General features: G+C 57.8%; 1 protein-coding gene across 12 annotated transcripts; it reads right to left on the bottom strand.

Moving 5' to 3' along the window:
- Positions 1-3477: 3477 nt before the first annotated feature.
- Positions 3478-17642, bottom strand: HEMK1 (HemK methyltransferase 1, mitochondrial release factors N(5)-glutamine). Of its 12 annotated transcripts, none has more exons than XM_074312263.1 (15): positions 17500-17642; positions 16891-17021; positions 16295-16377; positions 15410-15776; positions 15032-15123; positions 14620-14713; positions 10468-10602; positions 10106-10170; positions 9794-9843; positions 8807-8915; positions 8431-8468; positions 8150-8237; positions 7853-7948; positions 7569-7682; positions 7007-7431 (listed from the first exon to the last, which is right to left on the bottom strand). In XM_074312263.1, the coding sequence occupies exons 4-15, from the start codon at positions 15635-15637 to the stop codon at positions 7338-7340; spliced, it is 1203 nt and encodes a 400-aa protein (XP_074168364.1). In that variant the 5' UTR covers positions 15638-15776; positions 16295-16377; positions 16891-17021; positions 17500-17642; the 3' UTR covers positions 7007-7337. The 12 variants fall into 12 exon arrangements, with proteins under 12 accessions (XP_074168371.1, XP_074168364.1, XP_074168363.1 ...); XM_074312262.1 differs by having other exon boundaries at positions 16891-17026; positions 17500-17641; XM_074312264.1 differs by lacking the exon at positions 17500-17642 and adding an exon at positions 17219-17491.
- Positions 17643-18361: the final 719 nt, after the last annotated feature.

Below are 18361 nucleotides of genomic sequence, written 5' to 3' on the forward strand. Positions count from 1 at the left end.
CCTGACCATTGCCCCTGACACTGCCCCTCAAGCTCACTGAGTGTCCCCAGGCTCCCTAGGTTCCAGTCAGTTCCAGCCTGACCACGCCTCACCCGACATCCAACCCCTCAGCAATGGTTGTGAGTCTCGTCTGTTCCAGATGCCTGATGCCACTGCTAGAGCCCCTAGCCGCCTACACACCCGGGCAGTCGCAGCCTCCTGACCCAGTACTCTCTTCCTGGCAGCCAGAGAAAACATCCTCAATGCCTACCTGACCCTGTAACTCACCTCAAAACTTACCCTGTCTTAGGCCCTGGGGGCACCCTCCCCAACCTGGCGGTCAGGGCCCGTGTGGGAGTTGACACCCTGGGCTGCAGTCAGCATCCTGTAACTCACCTTGTAGGCCGTGGTACCCGGAAATGCATTTGGAGCTCATCCAAGGGCACTCACCACCATCACCAGCTTGCTCCTACACATCCCTGCCCACGTGCCTTCAGGCTGCCAGGCTTTTGCCTAGACTGTCCCCACTGCCCGCTATAGCCTGTCCCAACCTCTTCAAGCCTGGTGTGACGACCAAGGCCTCAGGCCCTGGGTCACTCAGCCTTCTCTGGAACCCCAGCTCAGCCAGCATACAAGCAAGTTCCTTAGGCTTTTTCAATTTGTTTCCTCATCTGTAAGATGGGAGGGTTCTGCCTACAGACGATCGTGAGAGTTGAGTAAGATAATCCCAGAAGCACTTGGTTCAGGATGTGCCATTCAAGCTCCGTATTTTACAGGCTCTTCTACCTGGTGTCATCTCCCCAGAGCCTGACACATAGTAGGGCTTGGGACACTGAGGCCCTTGGCCTACACTGCGCACACCTCAGGAGAAGGGCCATCAGGGTAGCCACTGGGCTTCTGGAAAGCTCTCTGGGGACAGCCCTGGCAACACCTGCTCCTGCTCTGAGGATCCATAAAGCCAGGGGCAGCCCAAGACCTAGTTATGCTGACCTCAGTGTCTCTGACAGTTACATGGGCACCGATGGCAGCCTCACCCTCCTGTCTAGTCCAGCTGTGCGACCTGTCCCATGACTGCACCTTGCTGAGCCTCAGTTTCCTCATCGTGGAGATGACTGAAAACCCAGTCTGTAGGGTTGTGTGAGGATTAAAATTAATAAATGCAAAGCAGCTACTTGGGGCCCAGGAGTGCAAGGAGGTGGAGGAGGAGGAAGGCCCAAGGGCTGCCTGTATACTTCACTCAGCGGCAAGGCCCAAGGGCAAGCGAGGCCCAGGCAGCTCTGCTCGCCCACGTGGCTCAGCCTCACACTGACTTCCAGGGGGGACTTGGCTGCCTCTCACAGCAGGCAGGACCGCTCCTGGAAAGCAACACAGGGTGGGCGTCTGACGGGCTAGCGGCTGGGAGCCAGAGAAGAGACCTGAGTTCCAGCCCCAGACCTGCCCTGCTGAGCCTCAATTTTCTCAGCTGTAGCACAGGGATCTTTTTGGGTGCTTCTAGCCCCCACGATCTGCTCCCTGCGGTCAGAAGGGTGGGAGATCTGAGCTCCCCACTCCCGCAGAGGCATGGCCCAGAAGAGGACTACAGACCCAGTACAGCAGAGGGCAATCAGGTGACCCCTATTCTGACAGTATCTGGGAGAGACTGCAGCTCCTGGGAAGGGGCCACTCAACCAGGCCACCTACCATGGGCAGGGCTGGGCTGAGCCATCTCACCCGCTCCCCTCAAGCATGACTAAGCCTTAGTCGGGGCTCCCAGTGGGACTGAGGCAGGCTTCCCTTGCCTTTCCCACTATGTGAACTAACATTGGCCTTTCCCGGCCATTTTCCAGCAGGATGGTTTGGCGGGTATCTTTGGAAGGGGAGGGGTCTTGGAATTTGAAGCTCTTATACATCTGATTCCTGGTTATGAGGTCAAAGTTGCCCAAAGGTCCTTTGGGAACATAACCAGTTCCTTCCGAGGGGGAGGCGCTCACTCATTCTTGGAAGGGAACCCTGCTCTCCTTACAACTATCAGGACTTCAGATGGGACCTAGATCTATACACACACACACCCATGAGCTGCAATTTGGTTAATATGGCTGGTATCAGCCATGACACTGGCCCAAGGGGGGCTTTGTGAGCCAGAATTTGTATGTTTAGGGGCTACATGAAGAGCCACATGTAAGAGCCATACCACCCAATTAAATGACCGTGAACCCTTGGGAGCAAGGGGTGGAGGGATGAGAGCACTGTACCAGGAGTCAGGGGACAAGCGCTGTGACCTTGACTAAACCCCTTCCTTCTGTTTGGAAAGAGGGAGGATCAGAAATTGGACAGGAGTCTTGCTATAATCTACCCTTTCCAATAAAAACAGGCCCTCTTGGTTTCGTCCAAAGCATATCAGGGAGTAAGCTGACCCTTGAATACAGGTGTCCACACTATCTATCCCCCACAGTCTCAGTTCTCAGACCAGCATGACACCCATCAGACCAGGTATGGCCTTCCAGTAGCTCTCCATGTAGCTTCTGAGTTGGGACTGTGGCTTCAGAAGCCCAGGCCTTGGCCAAATGGGATGGTACCTCCAGAGCCCCTGAAACCTCACATCTGCAGTGAGGTCCTGGGCTCAGACTGGATGCAGATGGGGTTGAGGGCTCCGGTTGGCCACTTCAGCTTTGGGAACCATGAGGTTAAGAATCCCAGGAATAACCCAATTCTATCCCAGCCACATAGCCCAGTCCAGGCCTGTAGCAGGGGCTGGGCACTGTTTGCCAGTGGCTGGAAGGAGCCAAACCCTCCACAGCTTACATGGAGGGGCCAGGTCCATCGGCTCGGAGTCAGGGGCTGCTGCGGTCACTTCACAGATGTGGTACCTGCACCCCAGAGCGCTCACCCTCACACCCTGCTCATTCCCACGTACTAAAGGGGTGCTGGGCAGCCACATGACTCCATGGGGGCCAGGGCCAGGCTTGGATCCAGTCTCCATGATCCTCCCTGAAGGCATGGGGGTCCCACCCATGCCACTGGAGACGCGCCATGGGGGCCTTACTTCCTTCCCCACCTGCTCCCAGTGCCCAGGCCTCCAATTATCTGACAGTTCTGGAAGTCAGAAACCCCAAATCAGTTTTACTGGGCTACAATCTAGGCATTGGCGAGACAGCATTCTTTCTGGAGGCTTGAGGGGAGACTTTGTTTCCTTGCCTTTCCAGTATCTAGAGACTGTCTGCGTTCTTTGGCTCACGCCCCTCTCCTCCAGCAATTGCATCACTCTGACCTCTGCGTCCATCATCACGTCTTCTCTCGCTCTGACACTCCTGCCTCCCTCTTATGAGGATGATTTACACTGAGCCCCCCTGAATAATACAGGACAATCTTTCCATCTCAAGATCCTTAACTTCACATCGTTTTTGCCACATAAGGTACCATAGTCACAGGTCTGCGGGACTCAGACTTAGGTATCTTTATTCCGCCTACCACAGGAAGAGTAGGCTTCTTTGCTAGTCCCAAGCCCCATGCACAGGGCTTGTCCTGGGCGGAGGGATCGTGAGGGGTGGCTGGCCACTGTTCTGGCCAACACTGTGGCTGGGGGCTGGCTAGGGGCTGGCTGGGGCCCAGAGCTCCAGGAAACCTGGCGCCTGCCCCATTGACGCCAAGGACAGCCTGTGCTCCCAGCGAGGCCACCGTGCAGAGATCAGGTGCACTTGATCCCTGGAAGCGGCCATGGCTCAACTCGAACAGCTGCCTGGCTCGAGTGGGAGGAAGGCCTTCATGGCTTCCTCTCCCTGTTGACCGGAATATATGAGAGCTGCTGGCAGGTCAGTTGTGAGCCACATGGCAAGTTCCAGCTCCATTCTAGAAAATGCATACATTGTGGGCTTATTGGTGGACATTCACTGAGCTTGGGGTACGCCAGACCCACATGGAGCCCCAGACAGATGAGGAGACAGGGTTTCCAAACACAAGGGGTAGAATGTCATTGGTGCTGGCAGAAGCTTGGGCTAGGGGCTGGCAGGGAGAACAGAGAGGTCAGAGCAGTGTTCTAGAGGAGGTGGTTTGTGTTGGAGCCTGAAGGAGAGGATGGTTTGGATGGCAGTGGCAGGCAAGGGCACTCCTGATGGATGCACTGGCTGGGCAAAGGGAGGGCGGCGTGGCTAGGGAATGCAGTTCTGTAGGAGTCCGGGGCAGTGGAGGAAAAACTCCAAAGGTAGACAGGGAGACAGTGGGCCTGCAGAGGCTGAAGCAGTCCTCCGAGCCTGGCGGCAGTGGAGCCTTTGTTCTCATGGAGCTTACTCAGCCCGAGGCGCCTTGGGAGGGGTCCCCAGAGCCTTTCCCAGAGCCATCCTCCACCTCGTCAGACCTGGGCCCTGTAGGACAGACACCGCACGCGGCTCATGCGGAGCCAGCCAAGGGCAGGGATTGAGAAGTTAACAGCCCAGGGCCCAGGTTGGGGTAGGTGAGAGCAGAAAAGGGTTTGGGGGGCACATTTCAATAAGGCAGTTAGAGGGGCCCCATGGAGAAACCCATGGGCGGCTGGGAAAAGTATCCAACTATGAGGCGAAGCCTCAGTTTCCTCAGCTGTCAGGAGAGGGGATGGAACTGCTCTTCCAGAGAACATGGATCAGGGACCCCTGTGTCCTCTGCGCACACCTGGAGCTCTGGCTGAAGGAGGCTGGGTGGGCAGCAGGAGTCCCTCAAGACCTCAGGGGCCTGGACTCCGCCATCAGCCCCGTGTCCTCCTGCTGCTCTGCCTCTAGGGCCCCACGACACATGCTAAAGGAGGCAGCTCATCTCTGGCTCTGGCCCCAGAAAGGAGAGAAGAGAGGGCAGACGAGCCTGGCTTCCTCTGGGCTGGAGCCACTGGCTGCTCTGGCCTGGACCTCAGGGTATTCAGGCCCTGGTGAGGTGGAAGAGGAGGGGCTGAGGGGAGATCTGGGCTGCCAGGCTACCAGCCTCTTGGTGGCTCCATCTCCAGAGGGCAGAGACAAGCCAAGAGCCCAAAACCAAAACCCTTGCCTCCCCTCCCTTCCAGACTGTCACATCTCTGCCCGCCTTGTGTTGGTGCCAAGCACCAGACAGGTGCCAAGGGTACGGGCCCTCCCCGTGTCTGTCCTCCAAGATGGGCGATGAAGACACAACGCCCCATGGAAGTGCATCCCACGGGCTCCTCACAACCATCCTATAAGATCAAGTACTTGGTCCCATTTCTTAGGTTTGGAAGCCAAGGCCGAGGGAGCTGAAGGCAGCTGCCCAAGGTCACAACCTGGTGAGAGGCAAATGCCAGGATCTGCACCCAGGCTGGTGTGGCTCCAACATCCGAGCTCAATGTCCAAGGTGCCATGGAACCGGTGATGGCAGGCTGGAAACCCTACCCTGCCAGTCTACTTGGCCTGGACCCCTTTCCCAAGGGAGTCAAGCCTCACAGTTTTCTGGGAAGGAAGTTGTCTCCAAGGATGGCTCCTGCTTTCGTGACCCCAGCTGCCTCTTCACTGTCACTTCCCATCATTACGCTCTGCTGGGGTGCCACAGCCACATGCTTGCAAAGCCTCCCCTCAGTGATGGGCCTGAGGCCGGGAGGGCGAGAGCAGCAGGGAAGCCAGCACTGGCTGAACTGTGGCCCAGGCTGGGGGCAAGGGGTCACCAGGATGCTAGGTCAGGGAAGATGCCACTGAAGGCAGCAAGAGCCGAAGGGCACAGGCAGGAGAGAAAGGGCAATGCTAGTAAGGACCTTGGCAGGCAAAGGTCTAAGAGCACAGGGGGCTCAGAAAGCTGGGACCCTCGCTCTGGCTCCATCCCCCCCACCACCCTCTAGGTTCCTTCTGGAACAGCCATGAGGTGGAGTCCCTGGCTCCTCCTCAAAGAAAACCAGGGACAGTTTGGGGTCCATGCAGCTGGGGTTGGGCAAGGAGCAAGATACCAGGGCTCTGGGAGCTGCAGTGTGGCCTCCGCTAAGGCAAAAGTGACCCCCAGCTCAGCAGGGGAGTCACTCAGGCCTGGTATGACCCCAGCAATACAGACTCCCCAAAGGCAGGGACCTAATTTCCCGTCTCCACTTGGCCACCTCCCATCACGGGACCTGAGGTGGCCACTTCTGCCTGGGGAGTGGCACTCAGATGCCAGCTACACCTGGCTGACTGGGAGTAAAATGAAGCTGCCACCTTGCTCTGGTCCTGGCACCAGAAGTGCCAGCTTCCCGTAAGGAAAGGAGCTATGCAAGGTCCCACAAGACACAACCCCAGAAGCCAGATCCTGGCTCCAGCAGAGAATGCTGCCCACCGACCACACTGCCCTGGCCACTGCACCAGGTCAGGCCCTTGAAAGTGCTGCGGGGCTGAGGGGGTGGAGCACGGGGGGGTCTAGCGGAATGAGCCAGCCTGGCCTGCCATGCTCCTCAGGACCCACCCTGATGCAGGCTCGTACCAGCACCTGCCAACCTGTAGACTTCCCGTCACTGTGGACAGAAGGGCTGGGCCTTCAGGCCTCCTGGCGGCAGCGAGTCTGCAGAGCAGAGCTGGGGCGGAGGTCACACCCTGGGGCCCTGTCTCAGCTTCTCACTCTCCCCAGCCCCAACCAAGGACAGACGGCTTGGCTGAAACCCCAAGACCGACTTGGAAGGGATGTCTTAGCTAAACCTATGGGAATAAAAAGTAAACACAGGCCCTTCTGAACCCTCACTGGCTCAAGCCCTGTTAAATGAATGTGGATACGTGACCCCAAACTGCGCAGCAAGGACTCTCAGCCCCATCCCCTCCAGGAAGCAGGCAACCCCCCCACCCCCACCCCCACCCCCTGCAGCTGAAGTGCAGATGAGGTAGGTTCCTGTGCTCAGGCCCAGTCAGGGAAGTGTGGACGCGTGGGGCAGGGGAGGGCTGTCAACCCTCGGGAGCAAGCGCTCAGTGCCAAGTCCTCGCCATCCAAGGCCGGGAGCACCCATGTGCCTTCCTCCACGCGGCTCTCCCATGCCACACTGCTGAGGCAGAAGGAAGCCATCACCCCCAGCACTGCCTGCAGTCGACAGGGACAGAGGACCCACAAATCACAGCAACGAAACATTAGGTCACCACTTGTCGGCCTCTTGAGCTTTATTGGCCATAGCGCCCAACATCCCCAGGGCAGCTCCACCCACAGAGACGCTGAGCATCCTGCCGTGGCCACGCTGATGTGATGGCGCCAGACTGGGAACCTGGGTCTGCTCAGCCCCTGAGCCAGATGGCATATGCCCTTGCTCTCTGCTCCCCCAAGGAAGGGCAGCCTGCCCTTGTTTCTGCCCCTAGGTCTCCTAAAAATGTAGAGCACGGGGATCCCAGAGCCATAGGAAATGCCACAAGCATCTGGGATTTTGGAAGGCACCATCCACTGCCCTCCAAGTAGCATTCCAGGAAGAAGGGTCAACCAGGCACTCTGGCAGGCTGGGGCCCTGGCCAGGCGTGTGCAGGGCAGCCATGCTGTGGCCCAGACCTCCGGATATGCAGGAACCGGGGCCTAAGGGGACAGGACAAGGGGCCAGTCATTGCCTGGGCCCCAAGGACTCAGCAGGAAGTGAGAACAGCTGGAGCTGTGAGTGCCTGAGTGGAAGGACCAGTGTGGCTCTAGGGGCGACAGGGACGGTAGCATCTCACCTCCCACAGAAGTCCTTGCGCACAGCCACAAGATCGAGTGACAGGTCAGGCCGGCTCTGAAGCCAGCCACCAACGAGCTCCGGGTGTCTCGGGTCCACTTCTAAGAAGATGCTTCTATACATGGGAGAGAAATGGGTCAGCTCAACTGGGCAGGGCTAGGACCTGCACTCTGGGGTTGCCTGGGCTGGAAGGGGTGGGGGCAGAATGACTGCCAGGGCAGGCCCAGTACACAGGAGGGGATGAGGCTGCTGGGGATAGAACCAGGAGACCCACCCCATCCATACCCAGAGTCCTTTAGCAGCCGAGGGGCCAGTGTCAAGATGTGTGTAATGATGTCCATACCCTTCTCCCCGCCGTCCAGCGCTGCCAGATCTTCGTAGCTGAAGGGGAAGCAGTGGGAGGTGAGAGCCTGGGATATGGGGGTGTCTGAAAGTGTGGAAAACCTGAGCAGGGCCTCCATGGAGGGGGCCCCGTGGGACTTACACTCTGGGCTGAGAGGAAAGTCTGAGGACCCAGAGGAGGAGGCCCCCAAATGAGAGCAGCTCTGACTCCCCTCCCTACTAGATAGAGGCAGCACGCACCCGGCAGTGCCACGTGTGCTCAGTGGATCCCACTGACTGCCAGCCTCCAGGTCATGCGTGTCCCCACAAGGCTGTTTCCATTCTTCATCTGGGGAGGCCTGGAGTTGGCTCTGACCACCCTTGAGAGCCCAGAAAGGCAGAGCCAGTACCCTGACCCACACTACCACTGCCTCGTCTGGGGGCTCTCGGGCTACCCCTAGTTCTCAGCCCATCTGAGAGCAGGGTGGCTCACTGCAAAGCCTGGCGTAGCGTCTTAAGCGTTGCGTAAGCCCCCACCTGACCTTGGACAAGGCAGCTTCCCTCTCTGGGCCTCGGCCTTCTGTAAAATGACACAGCCATCAAATCACCTACGTATTCTGCACTGCATCTGATATTTCAGTCATCGCTGAGTCCTCCCAAGGCCCTGCAAAGCTCTACCACTCCCCCTTCAGAGGCAGGAAACCAAGGCTCAGAATGGTTCAGTGGTCGTCTTAAGTGGGAAGGCAATGGCTGAACTCAAGCAGGTCTGTGGGCTCTCGAGTGAGCTTCTCTTTCAACACCACTGCTGTCTCCCCCTCCTCCCACCCTCCCCCTCCCTCCAGACGCTGTGGTCCTCCGGGCAGACCCATCCCCCCAGGCCTTCTCAGGCCAGGCCTCCCTGTCCCACCCACCCTGCACCTGAGGATCTCAGGAGCCAGCTGCTCCATGTCCTGGTGGAAGACATATGGAGGGTTGCTGACGACCAGGTCCATGGGGCCCCAGGATAGAAGGTGTGCCCAGCTGCCCTCTGTGGTCAAAGGGAACACACAGCAGAGAATGGGAGGTGAAAGGTGGTGGCTCCACCCACCAGCATGTCCCTTGGGTAGTCCCTCTCCCCAAGCCATCCTTGGGCCTCTCTGGACCTGATAAGCCGGACTTGAAGGTTAGTGCCCAGGGTCGCCAGCCAGCAGCCTGGCCAGGAGTGTTTGTGCTCTGACATGGCAGCTCTTCATCTAGAATGTCCTTGCCCTTCCTGCTTCCTGTCACAAACCTCCTGAGTAAGCAAAAGTTATCTTAGGTGCCACCTTCAGGAAGCCCTCTCTGATTGCTTGGGCAAAGAAAGAGCCTCTGTCCTCGGCAGCCCCACGGGCCTTGCCACACTCTGCCTCACAGCCAACATGGACTGAGTGTATGGAGGGCAGGCCTGGTCTCAGTCGATTCCTAGTGGCCCTGTTTATAGGTGCCACCCTGCATGGAGGGGGTACAGAAGGCTCAAGGCTCCTACAGGTCCTTAGGTGATAGAGACAGAACTGGAGCCAGAACCCTGAGAAGACTGTAAAGGCTGTGGCCGAGCCATGCCGTGCCTGAGCCAGGCAGGGAGAGAGGGGCACTCAAGTATTTTGGTCCTAAGGGCTTTCTCTTGAGCTTCTGCTTATCTCTTGACAAAAAGTAAGCCATAGATAATTCATTAGTTATGGCGGATTTGGAAGATAAGAAAGACCCTGTGTCAGGTCAACACAGGAGGCAATGGGGACTTGCCTGTCCTCAGCAGGGATTGAGCTGAGATGCCCCTTGTGTGCGTGTGCGTGTGTGAAGCTCTCCCTCCAGCTCTGCAGAGTGCCTCATCCACCCAGCAGCACCTGTCCCCAGGCTCCCCGCCCCAGGGAAGACGGATGGGGAAGGTACCTAAGGTCACATCGAAGGGGACGATCCAAATCCTGTCCTGCAACCGAAGCCTGGAGAGATGGGAAGGTAGGGTGAGCATGGGCGCAGACTTCTACCCTGGGCTGCGAGGACTAAGACAATAAACGCCTCATGGACCCAAGATACCTGGTGCCCACCACCCATTCCTAACCTGCGGGAGCCACGCCAGGCCGCCCCAGTGCCTCCCAGTCCTTGGGAGTGGACATCAGTGGGGTTGGTACTAGGCAGGGGCTGAGGTCAGGCCCCAAGTCCAACTCCCTGCCCCCGGACCCTCTGATCCCCCAGCCCACCTACCTCTGAGCATTCTCGCGGGTCAGGCAGATGGAGGCTTCTCCCTTATCCACCGCAATGACTTGACTCTGCCCCAAGAATGAATGAAGGGTAGTGGCAGGCAGGGTGCTGCGAGAGGCCTGGCCCAGGGACCAGACCCCTCCAACCCCGCCAAAAGAGGAGGGAAATAGCCACAGTGTTCACCTCTCTTCAGCCAGGATCTGGCCAGACAGAGGGATGGGCGTTAGAGGTTATGGACACAGTGGGCTGGGGCAGTACTGTCCTCCTGCGTCTGGTCACTTCCCATCCAGTGCTTCCAGTAGAGATGGGTAGGACAGGGACAGTGAGTACCCAGGGCGGGGTGGAGGGGTGCAGAGGGGACTTACCTGGGGGAGTTGGCTCAGCAGGCTAAGGGAGATGGCTCCCGATCCACAGCCCACCTCTAGGATGAGGGGGCCACCTTGGGCTCCCACTGCACGGGGCCTCTGGGCCACCTCCTCCAGCACCCATTCAACCAGCTCCTGCAAGACAGAGAGTTGGTGCCGACCTGGCCCTAGGGCTGTTGGCACAGAGACCCAGCGTAGTTAGCCCCTGTGGGAATGCAGAAGTGGGGATGGCTGCAGCCAGACTAAACTTCATGTCAGCTGGGGCCATGGGTAGGTCACTCTGCCTCCCCATGCCTCCATGTCCCCATCTGGAGACTTGAGCACGCTGAGGATAACCCACCTCGTCAGGGTGTGGTGGGGAGGAAACAACCACATTTGTGAAGTCCGTGGTCAGCATTCAATAAACGCCAGCTAAGCCCTTCAGAGACCCTCTGTTCTGTACTAACGTCAGTGCTAAGAGCCAGACCTGATGGGCCCAGGTCACTCCCTCTGTGCTTGGTCCTACTCCCAGAGCTTTCCCTGCATTAATCTGTTGAGTCCTCACAACTGGCCCAAGGGTCAAGGCCCCACCTGGAGCCTGGAACGCAGCTCATAGTGGCCAATTATCAGGGGCTGGGTATCCCCAGCTTCCTCAGACAGCTGAGCTTAGGAGGCACCCAGGGAGGCTGTTGGGGTGAGTCCTGCCTGAGCCCCATACTGAAGGGGGCTGTGGCAAACACAGGGCATGGGGTAGATAGGCCTGGCATGGTGGGAGGTGCCCGACTACACTGTACCCACCTTGGCAGCAGGGGCACACTTTCAGGTACTGTCACTTTAGAAGCAACAGGGCTTCGAGTCACCTTGCAGAGACTGCATGGAAGCCAGTGTAGGGTGGAGCTGAGGATGGAGGCTGCTGCTGCCCAATGGCCAAGTGTTTCTAACCAGCAGTAGAGTTGGGGGCCCAAGTAGCCAGGCACAGAGCAGAGAAAGGGCAGTAGCCCATTCTTAAAGACACCCCTTGGGATGAGGGCAGGAGAGCCCCCCCCCGAGGCTCGGGACTCCTGGGGTCCCAGGCAGGGCTGGCTCAGGGAGTAGGGGAAGGGGTTGACAAGTGGGTGCTTCCCTCATCTGAAAAGAGGTCCACCTCCTCCAGGCAGATTTCTTCAACCCCTGCCAGGCTCTCTCTCCTATGGCTTTTCTCACCAGGAATCTGGGGTCCGCCTCTCCCACCAGACTGAAGGTCCATGACGGGAAGACGAGAGACTAACTCATCACGGTGTGTCCCACGTAGGCAGGGCTTACCCCACAGACGAGCCTCTTGGCCATTTCCCACGTGTTGGGCAAGCTCTCAGTGGCCAAGGGAAGCTACCCTCTGAGTCTCAGGTCCCAGGTGGCCCCAAACCTCCAATGTCAATAGTCAGGTCCCCATGGAGCAGAGGGTTCCAGACGGCTCAACTCACTTTCCACATAAGCTCCTCAGTGCTAAGTCCCAAAAAGCACTTCACTCTGCCAGGCACCCCAACCCCGGGAGCAAAGCTCACCTGTCCCCAACATAGCAAGTCGTAGGCAGGTAGAACTTGACCAGTGGGTCCACACTTTCCTGTTCCAAGCCCTTTCCACACCAAACAAGTTACTGCCCGTGGGTGAGACAGCCTGGCTCCAGCCAGAGAGGACTGCCCTCACTCACTCCCAGACCAAGCCCTACCGAGACGGGGTGCTGGCAGCAAGCTAGGCCCCAGCACTGGCACTGGCACGAGCGAGCAGTCTAGGCTGCGGCTGAGAGCCTGTGGTCTCAGTAGCGAGGCCACATACTGAGCGGCCGGGAGGATGGCTAAGACTGGTCAGGGGTGTGAGCTGCTCTTGGTTTCCTGGCCACAGACAGACCTACCCTGGCTGGAGAATGACCCCTCAGCCAACCACACTGGCCAGCCACCAGGCAGACACCCCCAACCGCAGAGACACACGCCACAGATGTGAATGGCCAGCCTGGGCAGAGTGTGAGGCTGAGACTGGGCCCCCACTGCCCCCAGTGCCCCTGGCCTCTCTCTTACACTCCAGACCACAGCAGGATTATCTTGGCTCTGGGTGGGAGAGGAAGGGGTGCAGATCACCCCCCAAGAAGTCCAGAAACTCCGTCTTCCCACCCAGTGAAGAGCCTCCCACAGCACAATGCTGGTGGCTCCTTGGGGGAGGTTGAAAGCTGAGCCGGTCACAGGCCCGGGGCACCTTTTCCAGGTGAACAAGGGAAGAATCCAAGAACACAGTCGGGTGGGGGCAGAAGGGCACATGGAAAGGAGGCAGGGAGCAGGCAGCTGTCAGCTCTGCCTGGAGCCACAGCCTCCACACCCCCTCAAGGGGTTGGCCCAAGGCTTCAGCAGGACCTGCGTGCCACAAGCACCCTCTGTTGGGATCACGTCCCAGGTGGGGCAGCCCCAAGATGGTGGCACTGCCTCCCTCAAGTCAATCAGACAAGGCACAGAGCTTCACCCACCAGGCTGGGGGAACGGCTCCCACTCATGGTCTTGGCTTTCCCACTGTATACACTGTCAGCCAGGCCTGAGCTGCCTTTCCACCCCCAGGGAAAACCCAATTCATCAGGCCACACACCTACCACCTTGTGTTTCAGACTTCTGCACCCATTATCAGAAACAGCCTTTCAATGGATGGAGCACACACAAGCACCACAATCCTTCCCCTGCACCCATTCTCCCCACACCCTGCCACAGGCCACGTCCTCTCAAGTTCTTGGTAAGGCACCCCCAGTGGGGCTCCACACTGGGGTGAACCTGGCAAGTTCTGAGAAATGTCTGTACAGTGAGGCGAGGACCCGGCCTCCCAACCGCAGCCCCCCCCACCCCGCCCCCGACAGCAGAGCTGCTCTCCTGGCCCAGACCCAGTCAGGAAAGGGGAGGGGGACCACATGGGAGCCAGAAGTCTACACTCAGAATCCTGGAACACATGGCTGGTGCCTGGTCAACTCTAAGGGGACTCAAAGGTCATCATGGTAGCTGACCCTTGGCAGCCTCGGGGGAGTGACCTCCTGGCCAGAGGTCATATGCTTGGGGGAGCCACAGGGTGGCCTCCCAAAAGCCTGCGGGTGGCAGGCCACATCCTATTCTGGGTCTCAGCTCCCCTTCCCAGCTCAGCCAATACCAGATGAAGCAGCCCCATGTGACACAGGGCGCCCTGACCCCGGAGTCAGGATGTCCCAGTGCTGCCCCCATGACCCGCTGTGTGACTTCAGCAAGGTCTCAGACTTCCTACTATCCCTGCCCTGACACTGGATAGTGAGGTGAGGACCTGGTCTCCCCCACCGCATGATGTGGGGGTGAGTAGGGTGGGAAGGGGCTCTGGGTCCTGGCTGGGGCGCACAGAAGAGGCCTAATCTTTCCCAGGAATGTTTGTGTGCCGGATGCCTTTCTAGAAACATCCCTTCTCAGAACCTGGTGCCCTCCGGCTTGTCCACTGGCCCCACCCAACCTCATACGCCTGCTCTGATCTGGCTCCCAGCTCTGCCACCTACAAGGTCAAAGGGAAGCCCAGGAAAGGCCATAGAAAGCATCTCTCCCAGGATCAGGGTGCCTTGCCAAGGGATAGCATGCCCGGGCCACATACTCCCTCTTCCTAGTCATTTGAGGGACAGAAGTGATTACCTGACCAGATAGATCTAAAAGGACCACCAAGTCACAGATTCCCTGGTCTGTGGAATCCCAACCCTCTCACCATCTGGGCCCAGAGGGAGCAGTGACCTGCCCAAGGTCACATGGCTGTACCAGGCCTCGAGATGGCCAGCTGGAGCCCTCTCCACTTTCCTATGCCTCCTGAGGAGGAGGGCAGTTTTTTCACATGGGTTGGGTAGGCCATGAGCCCAAAGGACAACTATGAAAATGACAGAACAGGCTCAGCTCTTGATGGTAACGCTGGTTGGGGCACCCTGAACCACTGCCAACCCTGGGGACTGGGGCAGTGGCCTGGGATTTGAAGACAGTCAAGGAAGCCAGCAGGAGACCTGCCCTCTTCGCCCCACCTACCCAGCCAGCCAAGAGACAACCAGTTTGGAAGGGCAGTCTCTAAGGACAGCAGCCGTGGGGCCCCAGCGCCCCCTGGAGGAAGTCTGGTGCCCTGAACCCCCATCCTTATTCCCATTCTGCTCTGTCATGGTAGCACACCTACCTCTGTTTCCGGCCGAGGGATGAACACTGGGGGTGCCATCTTCAGACTGAGCCCCCGAAAGTCCCACTCACCAAGGATGTACTGCACAGGCATCCTGCAGAGGGCGTGGCTAGGTCATCCTCAGTGCCTGAGCCTGGACCAAGAGGACCATGCCTGGGCTGAGGGACAACACGTGTGGCCGAAAGGGTAAGGTAGGGTCATGTCTCCTAAGCTTGGGAATCCTAGCCAAGGCCTTCTGTCCCTCCCTTCTTCCTGTGTATTACCCTGACCTCAGCACTTCCCCCTCCCAACACCTTCCTGTCTTTCTACACCTACTTTCCTCCCCCCAACCATAAACTTAGCGGGCTGTAGGCAGCTGGATCCCTGCTCCCCACACAGAGCCCTCAGGTCTGGCCCAGGGGTGCTTGCTCACCTTTGCAATCGGCAGCTACTCAGTTCCTGGATACACTGTAGCTGCCAAGGGGTCAGGGGCTGGGTCCAGAGTACTGGTCTCAGACTCTGAAACTGTTCCACAGAGAATGTGAGTGGCTGACTCCCCTTACCAGGGGTGCTGACCAAGGTTTCTTATGTGGACAATGCCTGTGGGCCCAACACTGGTCACTTTGGTCATCCCTGAACCCCTAGTGCCTGGCACACACCGTCACAGTTTTTGGATGAATGAATAAGTATCTGCCTAAGGCATTCCTTCAGAAAAACCCCAGCATTCTCAGTGGAGTGGAAAAGCCTGGAAGTCTTCCCCAAGGTCCTCCCGCCCACCTTTCCCTGCCCTCTTGATAATATTGCACTTAACTGTTTTGGCTCCAAGGACATGAGCCACGATGTACTCACTGGATTCCTGGGCCTCGGGGATGCCCTCCTTCTCAAAGATTGCCGTCCAGTGACTGACAAGCTCTGTGGCATTCAACAACCCAGGCACAGGCCGATGGGGTCGCCATGAGCTGTAGGCCGAGCCCCAAGCGCCCCCCCTCCTCCCCGGGCCAGACAGGAAGGCCCGCAGCATTCTCCCCCAACACTCCATGTCTCAAAGGAAGGTTTCCTTGAGTACTCCCAGGTCCCCAAGTCTTCCTTGGGATGCTGGCTGCTGAGGATGGTCACTGGCCCCGGCTGGGTGAAGATGGAGAGGTCAGAGGCTCTGGCTCCTCAAAGTGGCTCTGGTCCTGGCAAAGGGAAGGAGAACCAGGAGAGCAGCTGAGCCTTGTGTGACTCACTCCCTTCTGACCTGCTGCCTGAGAGAGGGCATGCTGTCATGCAGGGTGTCATGTGGGGTCTCTGGTCCCGCTCCCCACATAAGAACGCAGGATATGACTAGGCAAAAAGGAACACCCACGGAGCCATAGGTAGGGGAGTCAGACCACTATATTCTCACTGGCGGCCGGGCAAGACACACGAAGTAGGATCCACACGATCCGCACTCCGCCGTCCACTTCTCTGCCTGCCAACCAATCCCTTGCTAACTGCAATCCGCGCTTGCTAGCTCAGCCACAGCACTTATATCAGTGGCCAATAGCTAACTGGTTACAGCTGATGGCCAATTAGTCACAACTGATGGCCATCTACTATCCGAGCCTACACCTTTCCACATGCGGCCGAGAGCTTGGAAACTGCTCTCTAGTACTCTGTCCCCACACATACTCTTGCTGTCACTTCCTCGACTCCATTTTAGATGCTCACCCACCTATTCGATTCTCATGGTCTTGGCCAGTGATGGTTTCTTCATGCTTTTGGCTGAAGTGGGCTGAACCCATATTTCAGTCCCTGCTAATAAATGGGCAAATGGGCTGCTGGTGAGTCAGGGCCCAGGCTTGGACAGATCTGTTTGACCCACAGTGTGTGTGACCTTGGGAAAGTCATTATCTCTGAGTTTCAGTTTCCTTGTCCATAAAATGCAGAGAAAACACCAACTTCATGACAAGTGGTGCATTAGTCAATGAATGTCAAGGGTCCGAGAGCCAAGTCAACAGACAGGAGGGACTCAAGTGTTATATGCTCTTAGCTAATATTACAAAGGGGAAAGAACCTGCTCTGCTTGGGGGTTTTGCTTTTGATATTTTGCTCCTACTGTCATTGATTTGCATGCTGAAGCACCGCCCCCCGACCCCCAGTTTAACCCAAAATCCCATTTGTTAGAATAAATTGCCAGCTTAAAAATTAACAATTTTTGTTAATTTTATATTTGTTACCATCAACAAGTTTAACTGAAGGTGTAAAATCAGTGGTCCCCTTTAATTTCACACAGACCAAAGCCCAAACAAGCATTTATTGAGCACTTACTAGGTGTCACATCATCCGACAAGCAGGGAGGAAAAGGAGGCTTGCCCAGAGTCACCCAGCTAGGAACTATCCCAGGCAAGTCACAAACCCAGGCCCTCCGGACTCCAGAGGAGGCTCTGTCCACCTCAGCGCTGCCCTTGGAGAAGCACAGGCCTGAAGTTAGGGGAGCAGCTTCCCCTCTCAGTCCAGCACGACAACGTTAATGACCCAGGTGAGGTCGCCTCTCCGCAAGTCTATTTCCCCATATGCACAACGGGGAGTGGGAGGGGGTCTCGAAGGTGTAACGATCCAGGAGACCCCGTCCCCGATCCCCACCTCTAGCTCATACCTGCCTAGGGAGAGTTACCCGATCCGCCCACCGGCCCGGACAAACAGCACCCGGCGCGGCTCCCGGACATGTGCAGCCCGCAGTGAGCTCCCTCGAACGCCCTGCTTCCGGGGTTGGCGCAGCTGAGAAAGGGCTCGGGCGGACCCCATTACCCAGCTCCAGGGTTCCTAGAGCCACTGGGTTTCTGTAGGGGAGGCTGTGAACGCCACGCCCACTAGTCCCGCAGGCCCACCGGCGAGAAAGTGCGTGACTGTGAAGGTTTGCTCCCTGGGGGCCCAGACCTATCAGTCTTCCTGACGGTCACGGCAGAAATACGACTCCAGCCCGCGGTGACTGCTCCCAGCTGGTGTTTGGATATCTGACCCCGGCGGTGTGCAGCCAGCCCGAAAGGAGGCCTGTCACCAGCCGGCCAAGGTTTCGAGAATGGACGCGTTGTCCAGGGGCGTGGTCTAGCAGAGCCTGTGGGCGGGTAGAACTGCGTGTGGGCGGGTCCCAGTGTTGGGGCGGATACCAATTTGTGGGGCGGGACCCAGTGTCCAGGGCCTGGCCGAGGGAGTGGCCCGAGCAGCGCGAGAGGGCTAGGTGGAGACTGGACCCCGGGGCGGCTCTAGCCCCTCGCTCCCGCTTTAGAGTTTGGAGCAGGGAGCTCGAAACCGGACGCTGGAGATCAGGATTTGAATCCTGACTCCGTTCCCAACTGTCGTGAGGCTTTGTCCAGATGCCCCGGCCCTCAGTGAACCTCAGCTGCTCCTTCTATAAAATTCATGGCAGTGTCCGCAAACTGTAGCCTGCCAACTCCCCCCTCCCCCCACCAGAATCGCTTGTTAACTAGATCACTGTTTACCAAGCTACTATTAAACATGCAGTTTACGGTCCCAGACCCGGGGAGCCGCGGGGAACAGTATTTGTAACAAGCTACTTCAGTGATCCCCATAAACCCTTTGAAAACCTGAGGATTACAAGGTATCTGAAGCTGATCGCGCCCTGGATGGAGGCTATTGTGAGAGGTATATATAGGCTTGCCTGAGTCGGGGTGTCAAATAATACCACTCCCAAGAAAAATAACATCCTGCTCCCAACTTCTCTGGAGATGCCCCATTTCTAGCACGGGGTGGGTGTCGATTACCAAGAGCCCTCACACCA

The sequence above is a fragment of the Rhinolophus sinicus genome, linkage group LG10 (assembly GCF_036562045.2).
Source record: "Rhinolophus sinicus isolate RSC01 linkage group LG10, ASM3656204v1, whole genome shotgun sequence".
NCBI lineage: Eukaryota > Metazoa > Chordata > Mammalia > Chiroptera > Rhinolophidae > Rhinolophus > Rhinolophus sinicus.

Coding starts and splice junctions, on each gene's coding strand:
- HEMK1 (XM_074312263.1), bottom strand. CDS start 15,637: ATGGAGTGTTGGGGGAGAATGCTGCGGGCCTTCCTGTCTGGCCCGGGG. Junction 9,844..10,105: donor ACCCGCGAGAATGCTCAGAG/GTAGGTGGGCTG, acceptor CCATCTCTCCAG/GCTTCGGTTGCAGGACAGGA. Junction 8,238..8,430: donor GGGAAGCTGCCTTGTCCAAG/GTCAGGTGGGGG, acceptor AGGCCTCCCCAG/ATGAAGAATGGAAACAGCCT.